At 35.6% G+C, this 24,712-nt stretch overlaps 2 protein-coding genes across 3 annotated transcripts; one reads left to right on the top strand and one right to left on the bottom strand.

Annotated features, from left to right (window-relative positions):
- Positions 1-313: 313 nt before the first annotated feature.
- si:dkey-103i16.6 (uncharacterized protein LOC557125 homolog) lies at positions 314-11,580 on the bottom strand. 2 transcript variants are annotated; one of them, XM_043264268.1, is made up of 7 exons: positions 10,215-11,580; positions 3,356-3,536; positions 2,957-3,133; positions 2,653-2,885; positions 2,476-2,576; positions 2,216-2,377; positions 314-1,825 (listed from the first exon to the last, which is right to left on the bottom strand). In XM_043264268.1, the coding sequence occupies exons 1-7, from the start codon at positions 10,222-10,224 to the stop codon at positions 1,541-1,543; spliced, it is 1,149 nt and encodes a 382-aa protein (XP_043120203.1). In that variant the 5' UTR covers positions 10,225-11,580; the 3' UTR covers positions 314-1,540. The 2 variants fall into 2 exon arrangements, with proteins under 2 accessions (XP_043120203.1, XP_043120204.1); XM_043264269.1 differs by lacking the exon at positions 10,215-11,580 and adding an exon at positions 7,333-7,547.
- Positions 9,763-14,426, top strand: tmem263 (transmembrane protein 263). The gene is made up of 3 exons (XM_043264270.1): positions 9,763-10,058; positions 11,587-11,657; positions 12,967-14,426. Exons 2-3 carry the CDS (start codon positions 11,594-11,596, stop codon positions 13,263-13,265), a joined length of 363 nt encoding a protein of 120 aa, XP_043120205.1. The 5' UTR covers positions 9,763-10,058; positions 11,587-11,593; the 3' UTR covers positions 13,266-14,426.
- Positions 14,427-24,712: the final 10,286 nt, after the last annotated feature.

Raw genomic sequence — 24,712 nt, 5'->3', positions numbered from 1 at the left:
TCTTTCAATAATTGCATCTAAAAACAACTTTAATAATTTTGGCTGTGAAACATAATCTTGCAGTAAATCACACTAGTATTAGTGATATTACGTTAAATATGACCATTAGGGGAGGAAAAGAAAATTAGATTACATGATTAAATAGATGTATTCAACAAAGAGTCCAACTGTTGCTTCACCAAGATGATTTATATCCAAAATCCAGTGTGAAATTTGCTTTAACTTTAAAAACGTGGTAAACTGATTATTCCATAATTGAATAGACTGTGTGTAAATAAGATAAAGAACAGAACTGAAAAGACAAAGCCATAAGTACATTTATTAAATACCATAAGCAATCTTTATTAACATGATAAAAAAGCAGCATTTTATTATTCAGAACTACAAATTGCAAAGAAAACCAAAAAGCTTTAACTACTAACAATCATATAGAGCCAAGAGGGTCCAGTTTTAAACAAAACCATTCTATGATTCAGAAACAATGATTGAAAAAAAAAAAAAATGAGATGGCCCGAAACATTTAGTAGGCATTCTGGCTGTCCATATTTCTTAAAATGTGCCACAATCCCTGAGGGACATGAACCGGTATGATTACAGCAGTGTGATAATAACCAGCTACTTCACTGACCCTGTGCAAAAATCAAAAATTGCACTCACAACTGTTCTCATACGCAAAACCTTACACACACACACACATACATAAACAGCAGCAGGATATTGGGGTTCTTTGTTGCTGACCAAAGACATTTATTAGGGTTTTGGGGGGGGGTTGGAGCTCCTGCTTAGAGGCTGCAGCGCCTGTGAAAACACACACAGTGGGGGCACTGCACACTTGGGAGGTCACGCCTCCCATACTAATTTAGCACCGTTCACTTGATGGGGCCAAACCGTGACTTGCTGGATACCAAACGATTTACTAGCAAACATTTATATACAAACATACTTCCAATTTTACATATTAACTCTGCACACTACCAACCTTTCCAAATAAAGATCCAAATCTTAAATACAGTTTGAATGTAGTTAGTAGAACGCTGTCCAAAAATAATTAGTGGTCTTTAACAAAATAAGTGCCACATTTAAGGGTCTGATAAAAACGTACTTTTACCTAAAAATAGTCAGTCTGAACAGGTCTGTATCTCTGAATCAAGATGTGCAGTTTTGATGTAATTACAGTTCTATGCTTATTCATCTGGGCTTTCCATAAAGAGTATAAGTGCTAGAATTTAGACGAAAGCTAGATGCAGGTTTTCAGTCAACATGAGCAGCAGACATTATGAAGAATTATTTAAAACTGAAAAATAAGAGTCTAATCCCGCCAGAGACAAGGTCAAGTTTCCCTGTCTGATCCAACATGGCTGCAGATTATCTGCCCGCATACGGTAAAGCCAGCTGTTACTACTGGTAAGAACAATGACATCCTAAAACATTCAGACGTAACGATATACATAAACATCACTGTGGGTTTTGAAGCCTTGCCAGGTGTCCATCGTCATACTCTGTGATATTTTAAACATACAAAGCACGGCTGATAATGACATTAGTGCATGCTGTCGGTCTCTGAGGAGTCACTGTTCTCACCGCTGCTATTGCTGGGGTCGGTGTAAGAAAGCCCATTTTCATGGCTGTTCATGAGGTCATGGATCTCAGTGTGCCATCCCAGGATCTCGGCAAGCTTTTGGACAGAATCGGAGAGATCTCCCAGCTCCATGTAGTCAGCCCTTCTCAGGGGCCTACGTTCAAAGGGCCCGACTGGATAGCGGTTCAGCAGCAGACGAGGAACTGTGGACTTCACCGTGTTGACCAGGCTGGCGAAAGGCTCGATCTGCCAAAAAAAAAAAAAAACAACAAAGACCGAATGATACTTTTATTCAGCAAAGAACAAATAAATTTGAAGTGATCATCTTTTCTATTCAAAATTTGCTTAAATTCTGGGATTCATTGAGGGGAAAAAAAAAGCATTATGTTTAAAATATTATGCCACTCAATTTTCAACATCGATAATACAACTGTAGACTTGAGTAATGGCTTTTGAATCAGCTTGAAAGTTACAGCAACAAAAAAAAAAAATCATTAAAATTATGAAATCTTCACAAATCTGGTTTTCAGTTTTTTTGGTTAAACATATACATGAAGTATTGTAAGCATGATACTCAAGGCAGAAAAAACGTGTAATTATAATTAATAAATAAAATAATAACAATAATAACACCACCTTTAAAGAAGTGCCCATGATCATAAGAAGGTCAGCTTTTGGGAAATCTTCAGCATGTTGAAAGTACTTTTCTGGCAGATCCTCACCAAAGAACACAACATTGGGTTTGACAGCCCCGGCACAAAATGTACAGATGGGAACACTGCCATTCATTATAGCTTGCTGATAGTGGAAAAAAAGGGGGAATAATGCAATGTAGTATGTACTAAATTGTATGAATTCAATACTGTACTTAAGATCAATTATTTAATCTAGATTACCTTGGCTTCCTCGGCAGGATAAGGTGTGTAACAGAGATGGCAGGCAGCAGTGGCAAAACTCCCATGAGCCTCCACAAGCTTGTCATCCGGGATACCGCACACTACAGAGTAAAGCACATTTTAATAAGCTACACTGGACATGTAACATTTAAGATAGACGTATTAGGAAAATCTCACGTTTTTCGAGCCCATCAATGTTCTGAGTGTACATGCGGAGCAGCAGGCCCTTCTGATGCAGCATACGGACGAAATAGTGAACGTAGTTTGGACGGTGATGTCCAGGGTACAGCTCTTTAGCCAATGAGAAGAAAGGATGAGGGTTGTCAGAGAAGTAGTCAATGTTAAAGATGGCCTCTGGGTAAGGGATGTCATACTTCGCAAGGTTAGCATAAAGACCCGTCCCTGGTGTCCTGATACAAAAACAACCGTTAGCTGAGTGAAACAGTGGTTCAGAAGTGGTTTGAATGTTTTGAGCATCCACCTGAAGTCTGGTATACCGCTGGCCGTGCTGATACCTGCTCCAGCAACCACCACAATGTTTCGAACCCGGCCCAGCTTCATCAGCCGGCCGACAGTTTCCAAAGCCCCGCGCGGGACAGAGCTGCCAGACGGCGAGGAGAGGACGGCTTTGGTGCTGAGAGATGGACTCTTCCCTTTCCTAAAGAGAAGGGAGGGAAAGGCTAGAAAAATGTACATACTAAAAATAACATTTTAAAATATGGAAGTTTCCTTTGTTAGTTAAAGTGCGAAGGAAAAATAAAATAATGTTAACATGTTTTAAATTCGATTTAATGAAACCATGTTTTACGAATGCTGGTTCTTGCTTGGATACGGAGCTTTTGTTTGCTGGAAAGCCTAACAGTAGGTCGTGGTGTCTTACCGTGCTAATGAGGCCTGCTGTTCACTCACGCTCATGAGGCTGAGGTCATCAACCAGGCCTGAATCTGTGGGTTTAGAGCGCTGACATTCCTGAGGGTTATTAGAACTGCGAGTCACCCTTGAGACGCCGAGTGGAGCGATTCTTCGGTCCCTACTCGACTTCGCCTTGCTCATGTTCACACCTGGAAGGGGGCATTCATTTCTGTTTACTTGTATAACTGTATTTGATTTGCATTGTATAAACATTGTCTATACCAGAACAAAACACATTTCTCATTTAATTAAATAATCAGTCACCATCCATTACTGCCCTTTTAAATTTTGTTTAAGGGAGTCCTGACACTTTTAAACCATCTGAGGGAAAAAATAAATAAATTATACATTGATACATTTTATATTCTATAAAACAGAATTTTGAGCAATTTAAGCAGTTATTTGTAGACAATGACAAAGAACATGTATCTTGTAAACACTGTACGTCTTTAAAATCAGTTCTAATTAATTGCTTGTTGCTATTTTATATATACCTTTCCTAATTAGGTTCATTGCAATATTTACGAGTAATTAAAATCATAGCAGAGCTCTGCTGTGTCCTGCCTTTGGCTGGCGTAAAGCTACAATATATTAAGCCCGTCAAGCCCCAACAAAGCTAATGGTTGTAATATATTTAATGTGTCCCTCCACTTTGGTTCAACAGCCCACAGCTGTGGCAGCTTTACGGCTCGGGGAAGGGGTACAAGAGATGGGGAGGGGGGGTGAAAGTGTCCAGGATTGACAGTGTGTCAACAAACCCAGCTGGAGGAGAATGGAGGAGGCCATTTAGACCAAAAAAAAAAAAAAAAAAAAGAATAGAGATAGATGATGCAGAGGTAGAATCCAATAAAGAGAGTTTGTGGGAAGCAAGAGGTGAGGAAGATGCCTGGAGCCACGAGAGGCCATTTTTCAAGCCTCTGACGTCGCCTAAGGATGAATGACGAATGACTGGGACAGAAAGACACAGAGGGAGAGAGAATAAAAGGTAAGAGGAGTGGATACAAAGAGGTACATCCAATAAAACAAGGCCTGCATCACAGCATACAAATGCGATAAGATGGGCCTTTCAACGACAAACCTTATCACAGCCGAAAGAGGCACAGACATCAGGTCAGTGTCCAGACTGATAAACAACTACAAGAGTGAACAAAATCTGGCAACCTGCAAACCAAAACACTACAAGCGGCTATAACTCGAGATGCAACCGAATGAGTCATTTGTTGGTTATTTAATCTTTTTAGGAGCATCAAGGCTGGCCCTTATGAGATTCCCCTCTCCCACCTCCACTGCTGTAATGTCTACTGCCACAGAACTATTAAAAACAACAGGGGATGGAAGGTCACTGCCTTTGTCTCCCTGCTAAGCAAAGAGACACTGCTGCGCACATCCAATATTTCACAGCTGAGCTTATTAAGACTCGCACGAACAGCATGGAGATGTCTGCGCTACAACGCGTTTCTCTGTTTTGTCACAACCTGAGACTCTTAAATGCATGAAAACTTGCCTTAAGCGTGAAAGAAAACCCTTTTCAAACGATCAGTTTCACAAACAAACAGCAAGCTCCAGGCAAAGTGAATTTCACTCATGAAACACATTTCATGACTGAAGGACATAAATGTTCTGAACCGAACATAAAACAAAATCCTTTTAATTTTATGCGATGTCAGCAAAGTGATGTCTCACTTTGAATTGCTCATTTTAATATTTTTTTCCCCTCCAAATGAGTATATATATTTTTTTCTCTAATTATATTAATATTTAAATTGGATCAAAACCTTTTTTCAAAAGTTGTCCTAAAACCAAAATGATGTTCTTATCTTTTCGACTGCATGTGTGTGCATGTGTGTGTATGTATATATATATGTGTGTGTGTGTGTGTGTGTACAATTTAAAAAAATTGCGATAATATTGTGTTAGTTTGAAATTACAAAAATGATCGATTTATTATTAGCAGCTAACAGCTGGATTAATTACTTTATTACGCAAAGTTGAGAGGAAAAAAAAGCAGCAAAATTGGGGTTGTGGGGGCAACATGCAGACAAATAAGCAAAACTCTCGTCTGTCGTCTAACAAAGACTTCACTAATCATAGGCGCAGGGGCTTCACGCCAAAGAGGAGGCAAAAACCAACACGAGCGGTGGTGTGACTGAAACCATGGAGAAGAGGTTAGCAACGGGCAGCCAGGGCAGGAATGAGCTGGCTGTCAGACTCAGAGTTAGTAAGACAGCACAGAGTCATTGTGCTGATATTAGCACACATCTCTGGCCTCTCACTGCTGACAAATTGAGCTTAATTAGTTCAGCTGTTTGATGAGAAGCAGCTAAAAAAAGGACTAAGATGGTATGGAATGTTATGCTTAACCATTTCAGTCATTTTTAATATACAGGAAAGGAACACGCATTATTAGACAAAGCCTCTAGATCCATTTTAGCGCTTGAAGGTATTTCTCGAACACCAACAGCTGATTTTAACATAAAACAAAAAGGTAAACATACACTTCAATTCAGTTTAATCTGTTCGCTCTTGTATACAGCTAGTTTTTGATGTCTGCTGACCCCTCTATGCATGATGTGGAGAACCAGCTACAGTTACAGAGTTAATGGATAAGGGCCTGTCATATAGCGCCCCCTGCTTCAAAACACAGGCATGGAACCTACGTTCTTTTGAACTTTCTATTCAATCGAAAAATCTATTTCAGACAAATATTAAGAATTTATACTCAAATAAGCATATCAGAATTAATTCTGAAGGATCACGAAGACTAAAAAAAAATTCAGCTTTGCCATCCCAGGGGAGAAAAAAATACAAGAAACCCATGCTGCCTTAGTAACCATAAGATATTTAATCTTAACGAGCCCGACATTTTAAACGTTAGCGCACATACAACATTATTATTATTAAAACATCAAAATACCGTAACCACTGTGATTCAACAGAACGACCCTCATGCAAGTCATTTATGCACGAAATGAAGACATTTGCTTATTATTTTGTAGTACATGGTCTTTTCTCTGATTTTATTAAAATGAGACTGTGCTGAAAACAAAGTCACAAAACAAATAACAACTATTAGAACAATATCCAGTAGGATTAATGTTATTAAATGCTGCCACTCAGTGGTCAAAGTACAGCACAATGAGGGAGCAGGTTGGGACTAAACTGTGACAATATATAAAATATTTGGGGATAATCATTTCTGCAAAGCAATATCTCACTAAAATAATACAGAAAACCCTTAAAATATAATAAAAACACATAGGGCCACTTTTCATACAACAAATAATAATAATAATAATAAACAACAAATATATATATATATATATATATATATATATATATATATATATATATATATATATATATATATATATATATATTTATTTATTTATTTATTTATCATTTTCTTTTTTTTGTGACATAAAGGCAAACTACATGTAAATTTAAATGGGTTTTTCCTTTTAAAGTTTCCATTAATTTGATGTTATTTACAAAATCAAACCAAGCAGTGGCATGATAGTACCCAGGGTTGACGAAATACCTAACTGTTAATGTTAATTCACAATTATTTAGGCAAAGGCCCTAAAGTCTGATGCGTTTTATAATAGATTAATATTAATATGGCGCATTACCACAAATATGCAGAGCATCGCTTCAGGGTGCGTTCTTTATGTCGTAATAGTCATAAGGCTTTGTTACTCAATAACCTGCACATTCATACACTGTGTGATAAGTTGCAATTGATGCATTCAGCAAAATGATGAAGCGCTGCATTAAAAAAAATATGATCTCACATCCGAAGATGCATATTGCTTTAAACATTCAATGTGGCGGCCGGAGAACGCGAGAACTTGCGATTTTGCTTAATAACTGGAAATACGCTTTCCAAAGGTTAAACGCATCTAACGTTAGCATACGAAGCCAACAACTAAGTAATTAGTTACTTGCCTCTGTATTTGTTTACCAGACTGAGGAAGGAGGGAAGACAGTCAAAACGAACAGCGGCGGTTCGACGATATCCCTCGCGACAGAATAACAGACCGGGAACCACAAATACATCAACGTGATATCTACTCGAAAATGAATGTCATGTTTGATTCTATGCAAGTCCTGCGTTCCCGCAAAACATTACAAGCCGCTTGACAATGCAGGAAGTACGTCATTTTATGAATAAGAGCGGGAAAACATCCCTGTTACAGCTGCTGCGGATCAACAGCCAATGGGAAATGCAAGACGAATTTGTTTTAATAATAAAAAAAATCGTATTGTATGCGGTCCACAGTTTACTCATGTTATTTAAACAGTTTATGTCTGTACTGAACAGCACTGGACAAGATTTCTATGTATAACATAACAGGTCTAGCGAGTGTAACGCTATTAGACGTAACAAATAAAATATTTTACATTTTAAATGTTATGAGGGATTAATATTAGAATGTATAACACAGTTATCCCCTTCAATTGAATTTTCTCATTATTATACCAAACCCATGACATTGTCAGTGTGTCCACGGTGAAGAGTACAATCATTCATATGCTTAAAAAAAAAAAAATTAACGATGAAACAGATCTTTTTTTATGAAAAGCAACAACAAGTAGTTGTTTTACAGTGACATGCATGTTTCATGATTCAAAATTGTGTCCCCACTTTTTGTCAACACCGTCAGACATTCATTAAAATGTAATAAAATCAGGTAATATCAGGGGCAGCTGTCACTCTAAAGGACCTCCTTGCCACAGTTCCCCCCTGCAGAGTACATCACTGACAGGCTCTGCTAAGATTCATAGGTTTAGAATATTTTAAATCCTAATGTTAATATTAGTGTTTCACAACCATGATATTTCAAAACCATCTTCTAATTTCTGAGGAAATAATTTGAAATATTTAGATCGTTTTTTTCCCCCTGCAGCAGGTTCAATTAGCATCTAGCATCAGCAGCATTTGCTTTGTGAAAGAAATGGAAAATTTGTCCACACCGTCAGATGTTATAGCTCTAAATGTAGCTTTATAAACAATAACATACTCACTCTTTGTTGTTTGCTTTAATACAGTAATTGATTGATAATGTATTTGAAAGTTAAATGACTATAAATCAGTTTTTGTCACCACCTGCCAGATGTGTCATCTCTGTCAGATTAATATTTTGATAGTATTTCATTGTTATATTTTATATTAATATTCTTAATCAAATGTGAAGCTGTCTGCCAACATGGCAATGTGTGCTAAATTGTTAAAAACGTCTTGAATGCTGTTAAAGACAAAGTTTAAATATGTTACATATAAGATGCATAAATGTAGTTTCTTTTGTCTGAGTACAAGGGGTTTTTTTGTTTCAGTTTTGCACGCTGTTTTGTCCTGCTTCTCTAGAACGATGCAAAATTCAGATTCGAGAACTGACTCCCTTTTTAGTTCATGAGTAAATTGTTCAAAGCCCACAGAATGTTAAACTTGAATGACATGAAGTGGAAATCACTGCAAATGAAGAAATTGAACAGCCAGACAATTACAACAACTGGCATCCAGTGGTTTCATATCGAAGACCTTTGTGCAAATAAGTGCTTTTCCACAACATATTCCAAAATTCAAATAATAACTATTAAGTAAGGAAATGTTGACAACTTATTAAAAATGAAGAAAAGTAACGTGGTCACGAAACAGTGCAGGATATCATTCTGAAGGGCTTTATTTTGACTAAATGCTTAAAGGCTGATTGTAGGCTATGTACATTATCCCACGAATATACCTAAATATATATATATGAAATATTAATCTAAAAATAATTATTAGCATACTTGTAGAGAGCATTATCTAAAAGCAGTCATTGTTGCCCTATTATTCAGAAATATTTCACTGTTGAATGCTGTGATTAAATAACGATGTCATAATATGACATAAGATGACAGAAATACCATATATGTCCATAATGAAAATTGACATATATGGTATAAAAATGTTTATGGGTAACTGAAGTTTTCAAAAAAAAAAAAAATAATAAAAATAAAAATAAAATAAAATGTAACATTAACATTGAATTCTACATTATGTTAATTTCCTTTAACCTCAAAACACAACACAATGAAAAGCTTAATTTAAAATACAGATTAAACTCATGGGAAAATACTCATAAGCACAGCACATTGGGCCCTATTTTTTGACATTTCTATTTTGGGCCACAAGGCACAGAATTTATGTAGTTATCGGGGTAGGCTAAATATTACTTTGCATTTCTGTTACAGCTTTGCTGTCTGTCCTGAGAGGTTTTGAGTTTTAACTCAAAAAAGTTAATTGATTCGTGTCCATCATCAGATCTCAATCAGTGAAAAACAAAAAACCTCACACACCCTTCATTTTCACCATACTCTACTACACACAGTCAGAGTATAGTGAAGTCATTTCACACACAAGAGGGGTGAGAAGCAGAAACGTCACTTCCTCTCCTATGTGTCCACATTGGTACGTGGTTAAAAACAGCTAGGACGCCACGTACACATTATGCAAAGATAGGTCTTTATAAGAAAAGTCTTGTCGGGTCGCAGATCCATCGTAATTTTAGCGTGCGTCTTTCTGAATCGCCGAAGGGAGCAGCGTATTTTCCTTTGAAACAAACAAGGGGTGGAGACAGAAGTTTCCAACTTCATCTGCAGAAGTTTAGAGAAGCAAACTCGTAAAACTCGTAAGTATATACACGACAGCTGGTAAGGTTTTCATTCTGCGTGTTTTCCGAGGGGGTTTGGGTTTTCTTTTTTACTATTTACTATATTATATCATCGGATGCACAAGTTATATTGACTCGGTAGACAATGGCTGAATTGTCTAATGCATCTCTTACCTAACGTCATGTCGTTTGATGGGCTGCCGTCTTATTTTCACGCAATCATCTTCAAAGCAACATCTGCCTGTTTTTTTTAGTTTCCTAAATCGAAGTTCCTTTCGCTGGGTTAACATGTTTTCTTCGTGTCGTAAAGGTTACTATATAGGCTCTTGTTATTGTTCTTTCTCACCTAACGTGTACGTGTAGTGTGAATTGGAGTTAATACATGCCCAGATTATCACTATTATTAATTATTACGAGGGAAAGAAAACACTTCTCCCATAAGCGCCACGTCATATTTAGAAACATCTAAGGTTTATTACGATGTTCGGTTCACGAATGAATCATTCGTTTGTATCGTTTTAATGAGTCGTTTAGAACTGTTCACAAACTCGGATAAAACGATTCCCTCAATCTTCTTCTTTCGAAATGGTAGACTATCGTGTTTCACACTCAAAGGTATTATGTTATGAGAAATGTTGCAAATGAACTCACTGCAAGTATGTGTGTGACTTGATATTGCAGTTTTACACATACTAGTAATCTAATAAATGAAAAAATGTAAACGCGCTAGCTATTTTTGCTAAGATTTAAAAGAGTCGATGAATCTATTCTTGCTTTCGAACCGGTTCTTTTAAATGCGAAAGAATCGATTCAATGATACGAGTCTGACCTTCCTTTACTAAAGTTCGCTTTAGGACAGACTTGATATTAATAATGCTTTGGTTCGTTACCTCATAAAGCTGACCCAAGACCCTGATTCATTCACTCGTTTCCACAAGTATAGTTGTTGCTTACGTGTAACACGTAATAAAATACAGCTCAAAATACAGCTCTATTTTATCTTTATTGTCCATGGTAATGTTCCTTTAGCTACTTTAGACTTCAGGACAGTAAATGATTAAATTGGATATTGCATTACAGTGTTTCATATTGCATCTGCTGTGTGCTAATATTTAATTATGATTTCTTAATTACCCAATAATCTTAATATTACGGTTTGATAATGAAAATAAGGATTTATAATTTTAGTGTGATAGTCTGTTATCTCGTTCAAATTATTGCTTCAAACTATTTTTAAACTTTGGTATGGAGAATCTAATGTGCAATAATTTTATTTGAGCTTAAATAGTCCAGTCTGTCTGTTTGTAATGCTGACAGGGTGTTGCAGGTTGCTTTTTGTTGACAGAGTAAACTGGTCCGCCTTGTTCTGTGCCAGTGCTTTTTGGGTTGAAGCCCATGTCTATTGCCAACCTTTCACCTTGTTTTCTGTGTCTGGTCCCACCCTAGATTCTTGATTCTTTGAAGACCATTTCATATTTCTTCTGTGGAAAATGAAGAAGGGTATTCTAAATGCTGCATGTTATTGTTTTTTTTTTTGTTAATGTAGAGTAAAAATGAGTGAAACAAACCAGGAACGGGAGGAGTTGCCTGCATACTTGAAGGATGAGCCTCCTGCAGGCAAGTTATGCTGACATCTTTATTGTGAAAGTGACTTGCAACAGTCATTTCTTTTTGTGACAGTCAATCTTTTTATCTTAACGCATTCATGTCAAATGAATCATTTTATACAGCTGTCCTTAGTACATCTTCCTGCAAGAGAATGATCATGCTTTGTGCCACATAGTGGCGCTCTTGCACAATCCAAGACTAACACTAGGCCATTGCCCTATGTATTTTATCATTTTAAAAAATATACGTGTGTGTGTAATATATATATATATATATATATATATATATATATATATATATATATATATATATATATATATATATATATATATATATATATATATTACTAGATTTGGTTATAACATTATAAATATGCTCATAGTAATGGGTCTTGGTTTTAGATATCAGATATGTATGACTGGTATTGCTGTAGACAACTAAATTTCAAACCAGTGGCATTTATGTTAAGCACACTTTTCAAACAAACATGTAGCTAAACACAGTAACTGAATTTGAATTGATACAGTGTTAAAAAAAACTGGTATATGATAAATATCCCCAAAATCAACTATATTTTTTTCAACCATACTCTAATTGTTCTACTTATTGTAAGCGAAAGCTTTAAAACTATAAATGATTAAGTACTCATTAAATGTGGCTAGTATATTTAACTGTATGAAATTTTGTGCCTAATAATTTTTTATTTTATAAATGGAAAGTGATCACTTTATGAAATTTAATCTTATTAATCACTTTAATTAAAATGTGTAATTTTATAGTTATTCACTTAATATATTTACATTTTATTGAAATCAAAATGTTTAATTGAAGTATGATATTATACAAAATAATTACTACTTTGTGCTAGACATAAAAATATGTCTAGCACATTTATTGGCGCTTATAGAGTTGTTGGCTTCGTAGATTTTAGTTTTATTAATTGAAAGTGAATGCTTTCTTTGAACTATGACTATACTATGAATATATACTTTTTTTTTTTAATCAATGAAAGTGAAAGTGTTAATTAGAAAAATAGATTAAATTGAAAATAATTACTATACATACTATACAGATATTAAAATAATAAGGCTAGAATTTTAATTGCGTAAAGTTCTTCACCTAATAAATTATTTTATTTATTGAACATGAATGCTTTAAATATGGTTAACCTTTGTGATTTATATAGGTTTTCATCTCTTTTTCATCTCTCAATTCATCTTTTATTTTATTTTCATATTTTTTTTTTAGACAGCTTCTCCTTTGTCTTATCTTCTCTTGTGATGTTTTCAAAATTAACATTTAATTTTCGATCCCGTAGATGCCAACAAAGACCATCCCCAACCTCAGCCTGGCATGTTCTCCAGGGTGGCCGGTGGTCTCTTCAGTGTCACGAAGGGGGCCGTTGGGGCCACAGTGGGTGGAGTCGCCTGGGTCGGAGGGAAAAGCCTTGATCTCACGAAAACTGCTGTTACCTCAGTTGCAGCTGTTCCAGCGATGGGAGTGGGGCTCGTGAAGGGCAGCGTGTCCGCCGTGGCTGGCGGCGTGACCGCCGTCGGCTCCGCTGTCGCCAGTAAAGTTCCCATTGGCGGAGGCAAGAAAAAGGACAAGTCCGATTGAATCACGTGGCTCGAAGGTACTTTTCTCAGAGGCGTCTGCATCATGTCGTCGTCTTTGACTCCAGAGGGAGTTGAATATGGAGTTCACGCTAGGGTTACGAGCATATTTGGACCATATCTGTGAACCTGACCGGACCAACAAGACGACATTCGCAAGCCGGGTGGCCTTCACTGTTCTATAGGAATATGACATTAAGTGTGTGTGTTCATATTCAGAGTCAAACTGTTTGTGTATGAAGTATTAAATATCTGACCGGAGGTGGATGCGTGGACCTCTAAATGTTCCGTTTACGCTTTACTTGAGCACACACTTGTGTCTGACTGTACACACAAAGAATCGCATGTTTTAAACACACCTTACAGTTGAATTGCTCCAAGCCGCTTGTAGGGATGAAGATCAATCAAGTGTCCCTCTAGGTGCTTGGGGAAGGGGGACTCACACTGTAGGGTGCTGATGGTGGTGCTCCATCCATCTGATTGATTGTTTGTGAGATTACTTACTTTGTGCCTCTGGGGTCCGTGCTGAACTTCAGTGATCACTCTGTGTTCCCCTGAAAAAACTGAGAAACCACAAACACACACACACACACACATAATAATATACAGTCCCACGTTGAGGCCTTGTGTGTTTAGATTTTGTCAAAAAACTCCAAAAATTACAATTGTGAGCCGTAAATCTGAATGCTGATAGTACTGCATTTTTTGGGAAACGTGCATGACAATCCCCATCAAAACGCAAGTCTTTCTGTTTTGATGACTGTAGCTGTATTCCAACACCCAGTGACATTTTCTTTGTCATTTTTTCTGTGTGTCATTCCATCTGTCCTTTCGCTTCTTTCTGTTTTTTTTGGATGTTTTGTTTTATGGGCCAACAGAGAACCACATGAGGTGGCAAAGTACAATACAGTATTTTCTTCTGTCGAGTATTTGTTTTCCCTTTACCAAAGATTATGATTGGAAAAAAAAAGTTTTGAGGTTTTTCTTCTTTTTGTTAATATTGATATGCAGTATACTTTATGCTATTCAGTGTACTCTTTCATTTTAGATAGATAGTTATCAAATGTATCTTAATGTTTTGTTGTTGAGACAATCCATATTTCAGTGTAATAATGTGAATTCAAAGGACTTAAATAAAGAATCGTGGCAGTTGCTTCAATGTTAACTATTGTGGAACATTGTGTTAACATTGTGGACAATGACTATGACACGGCAACAATATTGTTGAAATCACATTAAACTTGTGTATTTATTGTTAACTAAAATGAATAAAAATCCTTTCTTTAATGGAAAGACATCTTAATATGAATATCAGATAATAAAAAAACAAGTGTTGCCATGGCAAAGAATTCATTTTAAAAAAAAAAAAGCTAAAAATGCTGCCTTGACCACTGACTGAGACAAGATGAATTTAAAATGAATAAAGCTAAAATAAAAATAAATTAAACTCTATATGCAGTAGTCAGCGTTAGAAGTGGATCAAAACCTTTCAAATTTTCGTAAAACCAAAACAATACCCGTTATTGTCTTAGGACGACTTTGATTAACTTTTATGATCCACTTCAAATACTATGAATACTATGTCATATTCCTGTAGCACATATGTAAATTAAACTGAAAATATAACAACAAAAAGCTAATATTAAATATTAATAAACATTCATTCACAATACTGCAGTTGTGGATGAATGTAAAAATGCAATGAAATTCATCCCAAATAAGTCTGCTGGGGTTCAGATAGCACTAGATACTGGAATGTGCCATTGCCCTATGGCCTCCAAACCTCTTGGCCTGAAATTGCTAAAATACACAGCTAAGAAAAGTTACCCAGATACTACTATTTTTGCATTAAATGTTAGCCAACATACATACATCCATATATATATAAACATATGGGTAGTTGATGTATCAGTGTAAAACAAAACAAAAAAAAAACCCTCATGCTATTTGTGCTATGGTGTGATATGCTATGTAACACCATATTTTTATTTGCAACAATATATATATATATATATAGTTTTTCTGTGTGTGTGTGTGTTTGGATGAAGTTGAAGCTGAAGCAGGACCAGAACCCATCAGTGAGGTGAAGTGAAAGTCAAGTTCTTCCACATCAGACTCAATAAACTATTGTTTTATGGACCTGGCTTTTTGCGCAGGGCAATGCTGAACCAATTTAACTAAAACATTTGTCTAACCTATTAGGAATGGGCATAGCTTCTTAATTAAAAAAAATACAGGATCTTTTTTTTTTTGGCCATGCAGTATGAACAGCAAACAGATCCATAGCCTTCCCTTTAAAGGGCTTGCTCTATTGCCCCAGAGTAAACCTTAACCAATGCATCAGTAAAAAGAATCAAATAAAACAATTTGGAACACAATATGTCCCTTTTGTGCAAGAAAAGTGATTTTTCCTTATATGGGTGGCTGTTCCTTGCAGGGAGAAGTGGCGGTAAAGCCTGTCAATGGTGAACAAACTCTTGCAATCAAGTTCCAGTCCCAAGGTCATGCCGGATGTCAGTGTCTAATGCTTAGGGAATGAGGCGACAGGGGTCTTCCCCACTCTGTCACCTCCTGGAACAAATTCATTCCTCACACTCCTGCAGCTTCTCTTTCAGTAAACACTTTAAATCAAAAGCAGACAGTCAAACTCACACTGGAGGAGCCGCAATCATTGACTTTAGCCTGTTGATACTGGGATGGTGGAGTTATGAATACCCTGTGAAGGACACAGAGTGTATGTTTTTACTTATTTGTAGTCTGAACAGACATAGGTGTCAGTATTGATGAAAGGTTTTAGTGCTTGGGCAATGAAGGTTAAAGGGAAATCCAATGCATCCAGACCTCAGATTAAGAGAAGACCTTGTGGCTATTTCCCGCCATAGTCTTAAAAAAAAAAATACTGCAACGTCCAAGAAAGAGCCGCGAGCTTGAGCCGCCAACAGTGAATCTATGGTGACAGTGCGCAGAGGGAAAGAATTAAACATTCACGTCCCGATTTTTCTTTTCTTTTTCAACACATCCACTTACAAACTCCATGATTCAGGCAGCCTTTCAGCAAATCAATAATGAGCCTGTATGTAACTCGCCATGAGCTGAAGGGGCTTTACACTTCAAAGACCAAATATAAGTGGTTGAGTTGTTACAGGAGGTGGTGTAAGTGCTTTCCTGGACTTTAAATAAATAAATAAAACACCCCTGACTGTTTTCAGAATATACTACACTCTATATGCTTTGGGGGGAAAAAAAGTACAATTCAGAATGCTGTCGTTTTTGTTACTTGCAAAACCTTCTGAAGTACGTTTCAAAAACTGATGCCAGATGAGAATGAATACTGTTTTCATGTATCATTCCCATCAGACAAAAACATAATCTAATCCTTCTTTGGAGGAGCGACATTTTCTACTTATATGCTTATATATTGTACTATATATGCCTGAATTTGTGACACCATAGGTGAGATGTTATGAAAAATAAATGAGCATAAACCTTTTTTCCCCTTACAGTGATATTTTCCTCATAAATAGTTTTTTTATATAAAACAAAAAATATATATTGAATATTCAGTATCTATTATTCAGCATTTATTAATTGTTTGATAATATTATATATTATTTTAAGACATTTTAGTATGTAGTTTTTATTTTCAGATATTATTATATATTATTTGAAAACATTTTAGTACAGTAGCAGCATCATTTATTTGATTTCAGTTAGCTGCCAAGGCAACATTTTGAATTTTCATTTAGTTTGTTTTTGTATCTGTTATTTAAATTTAATTGCAGTTTTATTTCAATTACCAACAATGTTTAGTTTTGATTAAGAATAAAAAAGAAAACATTCTCCCTCGGAGATGATCAGATTACAAACAAAATCAGAACGGAACACTTCATGTTAACTAATAAAAATCTCTGCATTATTCATTGCCACCATTTTACTTTGTTCTTTAGCTTTAATACCCACGTCTTAATGAATAAAAGCTTTCTTTCTTCCCTTTGTCACACTCTGACAGATGGATTGGAACTTTAAATCCTTCAGGCTTTGAAAGGTATTTAATCAAATTCTTTTTTAAGATAGCTTTTGATACAAAAAACCTGCAATGAGAGAGATACAAGCAAAATGACACCAAATATATATAAGACACAACCAAAAACGTACTATAATTGACAGAGTGCATACAGATTTCGACACTGATAATGATATATAATTTATATCTGTTTTCCTTTTTTTGAAAAGCGACTGCTAAAGGATTTATCACATTGTCAACCGTGTTTAGCATCAAATACGCAAGACATACAGTAATCTCTGTCGACATACGCATCCACCCATTCCACCGAGATGCATCTTAGTCTTCAGGCTCAGCATAAGGACTTCTGAAAGATCAATTACAGTGGGCGAGCAAAACACTACACAGGAAATTGAGGAAAGCATAATTTATTTACATGTCTGCTCTTTGATTAAAGTAGCCTAAAACAACAGGCAGCATGCAGGGAATTGATTTTTTTTATTTATTTTTTTATCATCTCTGTTTTCAACCAACAGCGCAAGAAACAATCAAAGAGTTTGCTTGGCTTTGATCTAGAAAATACATATCATGTTTTCTTATCAGAGCATGGCTGTCTAGAGCAATGTGTTAAATTGCCCCAAAGAAAGGGGATTATCAATGATATGTGGGTGCCTTGTTTGTTCTAAACTTCTAATATTTAAGAATCGTATTTAATGAGATGGCAGTGCAACTGTTTAGGGCTTTATGCAAATAAACCAATTACAAAATTACAAAAACCAGCGTTAATGTGAGAAACTGTAGAAGAAGGTCGTTTTTTCCTCTTGCGATCAGTGCATTCGTCTTTAAAGAGACATCCTCGTTCAAACATACAGGAAGTGTAAGAATCAGATTGCTCATTCCAGCATTAATGAAGCTGTTAATGTGAATTTGACAGTCCTCAGTAACGATCATGTGGGTTGCTGGAAATGTACATACCTTCAGGGTATTCAAGATGGAGATGAGTTTGTTTTTGCGTCACATGACTTGCTCACCACTGGATCCTCTGCAGTGAATGGGTGCCGTCAGAATGAGAGTGCAAACAGCTGTCAAAAACATCACAATAATCCACTAGTCCGCACGACTCCAATTCCATTAAATAACGTTTTGTGTAGTGACAGCATCAATCACCATGGCAACACTGTATATCAAATCACTCATCTGTCTATTTTTACTCTCATGCGACTACGCAGACTCGCTCTCTATTGATTCATACTGTAAAAATGTACCACAATGCACTATTTCATTTATTCATAAAAGCTTTAATATAATACACAGCACATATAAAATTAACTGACTGTATATTATCACTTACATACTGAATATAGATACTGACAATAGCAGATAAAATGTATTAAAGCCTTATGATCACTATTAGATCAAACCGAGCCTTAATGCATTCCGTCTTTCGGCTTTCTGCAAATGTCCATGTGTACTGCATTCATTATCTAAGCACTTAGAGGCTAAATCGAGAAAGCATGGTAAACAATTCACTGAACGGTAATGGAGCCTATTAACATGCTGCAACATCGTACAGTTAAGGAAACGGTTGTGAAGAAATGCATTTGAATGGGTTGTAAAAAATTTCGAATCATGGTAACATTAAAGGCCAAGAATTTTTTTTTAAAACTGTTTGCATACGGTTCTTTCTGGCCCTCGAATCCGATTGGCTAAGAGACTTTTCTTTCCAGCAGTGTGATATTCTAGTGTTAACAGAACACCTATTCACTGTATTTTGCAGTTTGCAGTATTTCTTACAGGTGAATGATAGATGCTCAGATACATTATAATTTTCTAAGTGTACTTTTGTTGTGTCATGGAATGTAGTTTTGAGAGATTTTAAATGAGAATGTAGTTGTTTAGACTTCATATATGCATTTTTTAAATAAAGGTCACATCTATTTGAAAGTTTGATGTGAGTGTGTCAGCGGCTCCAAACTAATTCCAAACACAAACTACTTTATTCCAAATCTCCAAAGGACCTGACAATTTAGTTTGTCTGAATACATGATAAGTGCCAGCTCCACAGCAATGGGTTCTTGCTATTGCATCCAGTGCACATTAACTTTTATCATTTCTAAGGACCGTTCTGAAATAAATATAAATGTCCTCTGTGAATGCCCTTTAAATCTTTTCAGAGTTAGTAAGAATCTCTCTTTTGCCACCAACAGTAATACAACAAGAAGATATAAGGATGCAACTGAAACCCAAAGGTATAGTAATGTACAGACTTATTGGACTAATTTTATTTATGGATATGAGATTTTTGACATCTGCATAGTAATTGAGTTATGGAGATTCAGCAGCCAATTTTCTGTATTGCAAGGTGCCTTCCCGTTATTTTCTCTTTTTGTTGTTCTTGTAATCAATTTTTAGCTAATCCAATTTGGCATCTCTGGTTCAGTTCACATACTTTAATCTGTTTCAATTATGGGCACTTTTATGTCCCATGGGTCGATCTTTATTTAAACTAACATTTTAGCTCTTTACATTTTGTTATATGAAGGTGACATTAAAAACAAAAATAAAATATATAAGATTTTTTATAAAAAATATATGCCATATGTCACATGTCATAGTGTGGTTACCTTGTTCCCCAGGCTCCTCTTACTCAACTTTTCCCTTTTCTCTCATTAAATATATGTTTTTAGTTGAGTGATGGAGGCAAGCTCAGGCCAGATGTCCTGAGGTTTGTACATCTGATCGGTCCTTTACATCAGCTCTATGACTCAGAAAGCTCCTCAAAGTTCAAGCTGTACCTGAGGCTGCAGAGAGCCATGTGCTAATTATCTGAAGAACAGGATTAACCTGGTCACAAGGGTACTTCACTGATGTGTTTTTGGTAAATTGTGGTTCTGCTATGGATGTACATACACTACACGTCATTTAGCGTATGCCATGCTTTTGACTTATTACTTATGAGCTTCCACCAGCTCCCATGCGGCTTTTAGCAATCTTGTGATGTTTTTTTTTTTTTTTTGTCATTTTACATTAACTCAGGTGCTTTGAAAAGCATCACATCCTTGAGAACTGCTGGGCTTGCTCATGAACCCCTATTTTTCTGCAGAGCTCTGAAAGGGAAATTCTCTTAGAGCTAATGGATTTACTTATGCAGTACACAAAAGTCTGGGGCGTAATATGATTTTGTTGGGGTCATCACTATGAAGGAAAAGAAAAACGCTGCCAGATCCTTTCGAAAACATCTCTGCATATACTAGTAAATGCTAAAAGCTTTGAGGTCTTGAATGCAAGACGTTTCGCTATAAAAATATCTACATATTGTTCCTGCATTATACCATTATATATATACACACACACACACACACACACACACACACATATATGTATATATAAATTAGAAGCAGTATATTCCAGCTTTTCTGAAGCAAGAAAGTCCTCCCAGAAATGCTAAAAATATATTTACCCCTAGGCCACCAAAGATTTAAAATAGATACAATAGAGTTTTTCAAAATTATTATTATAAATTTAGCGTTACATGCTCACTAATGGATCCACTGCAGTGAATGGGTGACATCAGAATATGAAACAGCTGATAAAAACATCACAATTAATCCATGACTATCAATGTTTTGTGAAGTGTTTTTGCAATCAACAAATTCAGGCGTTTTAAATTTAAACCATTGCTTGGGACCAAAATATGAGTCCATAATCCATAATAATAAAAACCCATTGCCAGTTGTCAAAATGCACTAGCATATTTGTTTTGGACTATTTTTAAACAGTACTTAATCTATGCCCGTTTCTCTTTTGAGAAATCAGACAAGATGTTATAACAGACATTGAGTTGAATGATTTGAGTGTTTCTTTATTACAAACATGGAGCTTTTATCTTTACCAGACATTAATTGATGGACTGGGGTTGTGAGGATTACTTGTGGATTATTGTGATGTTTTTATCAGACTCTCATTCTGACGGCACCCATTCACCGCCGAAGATCCGTTGGTAAGCAAGCGATGTAATGCTGAATTTCCCAAACTGCATGAATGTATCATGTTTATTCATGGACGGCATGTCAAGACATTTTTTCAACTCTTCTGTTTGGTACAGTGGCTTTTGGAAGGGTGATTTACTTTAAATAAATGTTGATGTCAAAGCTTTTGCTATTTCACATTTTTTTTCCCCTCATCAGTCTGGAAGTGGAAGTGGAAAACAGGATAAGTCAGAAAGTGTTGTGAGCAGCGGGTGACTGGGCAGCTCTACTGTCTTAATTGGGAGGAACAGCGTGTCTCTCCTAAAGCAGAGACAGGAGAGGACAAGAGAAAGACACTGACACATGAATGACAGAATCGTGAGTGCAAAGAGCCATTCATTAAGCCTACCTAAAGCTTGATGAGACTGCGCAGATGTGCTGATTTGCCATCTGTTCACTGTCCCTAGTATAATCTTTAATCATTAAAAAGAAATTCTCTTTGTTTTTAATCAGACAATGCAAAAAAAAATCTAATAGTTAACAGTAGGGGGAGCAGGGGTAATTGTAGTCTTCTTTTGTGAATAATTTCAAGTGACCAATCAGTTTCTTTTTGGAGGTTTAAGGGCAGTGTTTTTCTGAAAAAGAGTATATCACAATTATGGTCTGACCTGGCAAGAATTCTCCATGAACATTTGTACAGAAAACAGCAGGAAAATGACTGGAAATGCAATTCTTCAACATCATTTTTGACATTCATAAAGATACAGACTATTACATCTGAAAAATGTATATTAAAAAGTTTGTAATAAAAATGTAAATTTTATATATATATATATATATATATATATATATATATATATATATATATATATATATATATATATATATATATATATATATATATATATATTTATTTATTTACTTTTTATTTATTATTATTTTCTTTTGGATTTTTTGGTCACAATGCAATAAAAAGGCATGATTGTGAAGTAATATTAGAATTTAAAATAACTCTTTTATATATGACTATATTTTAAGATGCAATTTATTTAAATAATAGCAAACCTGACATTTTCAGCAGACATTATTCCAGTTTTCAGTGTCACATTTAGTATAATCATGTTGAAAAGTCTTTTGAACAGTGAAGTCTTTTGTAACCTTACTTAAATCTCTTTGACATCACTTTTGATCAGTTTGATGTGTCCTTGCAGACTATTCTTAAAAAAAAAGAAACTTCAGAAACTGTGTTAACAGTGTTAACAGACTGACTGCTCTGAGCATATATGATAAAAACACCCAATATGTATTACTTTATCTGTATCTGAATTAAGTTCTAATTTTAAGCGATTCACAATATCATATGTTTGAGGCAATACTTTAAAGCTATAGCAGTAGCAATAGCAGACCGCTGTGTAAAACTCTCAGACGTATTAAAAAGATTCTATGCCTCAAACTTTCATATACTTTTGAAAAACCAGCCTTTAGTTGATCCTGATGAGCGCTTGCTGTAACAGTTGTAACATGATAGATTTCTTCTTTCGTGAGGAGGTTTGGCGTCGCAGCATCTATGCTTTCAGGCGGAACATTAAAGAAACGTTCTGCCGGAAATCCTGTAATATTTAACCAATCTGACGACGATTTTGAAACTCCTGAAGTGCCATATGCATCTGACATTTAGCCAACGGTCCATGGTGTGACGTCTGAGGCTGAGACTAGGTTTCTCTTGACTATCAAAAACACATTCTGGCAAGTTAGGATGGAGGTTTGTAATTTTAGGTCACTGGTTTAAATATCCAACCCACATTCTCATTGATTAATAAAACAACAAAAATCTGAAAAATATATCCACATAAACATAACAGCGTGACCTTTTCAAAAACCTTGACAGAAGCACAAAATATTGATTAAGACTCTATTGATTAGGATTGTTCTTTCCCTCAAATACGCTGTGGAAGCACAACGAACCAGACATTAAAATAATACATTTCAACAATCTTACTTCTTCCGATTGAATTCCTTTTCTGCCGTTGCATGAATTTAGTTTTTTGTATTACCAAAACCATTTATTCTTTGTTCCTTATATTGAACGATTCAAATTTCCATTGATTTTAAGCAATGAAACAGTATAATACGCAGCAGCACTGAATGCAATGCTCAAGGGCACACAGATCTAGCTTGAATATGGATTTGAGGGATCAGGGCCATGTCTCTCAGTGGAAGAACATTGCTTTAGCATTTTTGTGATAAAAAAGCATATTCAGCAGTTCTAATGTATTCTTATACTTCTGTATATTTAATGGCCACTATGCTTTCATAAGCAAATCATCAGTCTCCTTTTGGGTAGAAGTGACTAGATAATGACTAGATAGTTGTCATACCCACAAGGGGAAATGAGCAACAACAGAAGACTATGGCACATGTCCCAGACACATAAAAATGTTAAAAAAAGGGTTTAAATAAGGCTTTTAAAAATGACAAAACTGAATCATGCCCAAACTGATCACATAAAAGCTTGGGTGGAAAGTGAGAGAGTTGTGTTTTGTTTCATATACCATGTCTTTCCATTGATTTTTGCCTAAATCATGTTGTCAGAATGGAGCAGCAGCATTTAATCTTTCCCATTACAGACAGGCTTTGTTTTTAAGAGCCCTTTCATATACACTTAGATTCAGTCCTGTATGTCCTCATATGAGCCAATAAACTTCCCTTGATCCATTTAGCTCCATTAGTCACTTGCTAGTGAGCTACTGGACAAAGATACCCTCTAAAAAAGCAGATGTCCATTTCCATTTCATGACACTATCAGGTAATCTGGAAGGATAATAGATGTGTATTTATTTTTAGTTCAGCATTTAAGTATGAATCCTAGGCTCAAATTTAAGAAGAGAAAGGAACTGATGTTCCTTTAATTATTCAAAAAAAGGTTCAACCTGATGTCATAAAAATATGTTTTTAGCTTACTGCATGTTTTGCAAAGAGAAAGGTCCACTGAGTGGCACTATAACACAGGTTAAATATGTAAACCCTGGCACAGATTTATTTATGTTGATATAGGTACATATTGCTTTGTTTTTATTATGTCACTTTTGGTGCCAGACCAGGTATAAAAGGTCACATCTTACAACAATATAGCACTTTTTAAATATAAATGTTTACAAAGGATGAAGTGACATTTAATACACATATAAATTCTGACAAATACGATCCATTTTATGTACAATATCAATTAATATCCTTTATTAGATACCATACATTATAATGTAAAGAAGCAAACTTATTGAAATTATTGATACTTATTAAAATAATAATACATTTTTATTTTATGATATTTACACCTGCTATTTTCAAAATATATTAAAAACTGTACCGATATATGGTGCATCTCTACCCTAAAAATTTACTGTGTTGAATTTCTCCAGAGCTGCAGGAAAATGATGCAACGATAGCGCTGAATGGCTGACGGCACCACAGAAACAACCT

The sequence above is a fragment of the Puntigrus tetrazona genome, chromosome 18 (assembly GCF_018831695.1).
Source record: "Puntigrus tetrazona isolate hp1 chromosome 18, ASM1883169v1, whole genome shotgun sequence".
Classification (NCBI taxonomy): domain Eukaryota; kingdom Metazoa; phylum Chordata; class Actinopteri; order Cypriniformes; family Cyprinidae; genus Puntigrus; species Puntigrus tetrazona.
Note: the sequence above shows the minus strand (reverse complement) of the source record. Positions and strands in the feature narration are given on the sequence as shown.

Coding starts and splice junctions, on each gene's coding strand:
- si:dkey-103i16.6 (XM_043264268.1), bottom strand. Junction 3,134..3,355: donor CAGCAGGCCTCATTAGCACG/GTAAGACACCAC, acceptor CCTTCTCTTTAG/GAAAGGGAAGAGTCCATCTC. Junction 1,826..2,215: donor TCATGGGCACTTCTTTAAAG/GTGGTGTTATTA, acceptor TTTTTTTGGCAG/ATCGAGCCTTTCGCCAGCCT.
- tmem263 (XM_043264270.1), top strand. CDS start 11,594: ATGAGTGAAACAAACCAGGAACGGGAGGAGTTGCCTGCATACTTGAAG. Junction 11,658..12,966: donor GAAGGATGAGCCTCCTGCAG/GCAAGTTATGCT, acceptor TCGATCCCGTAG/ATGCCAACAAAGACCATCCC.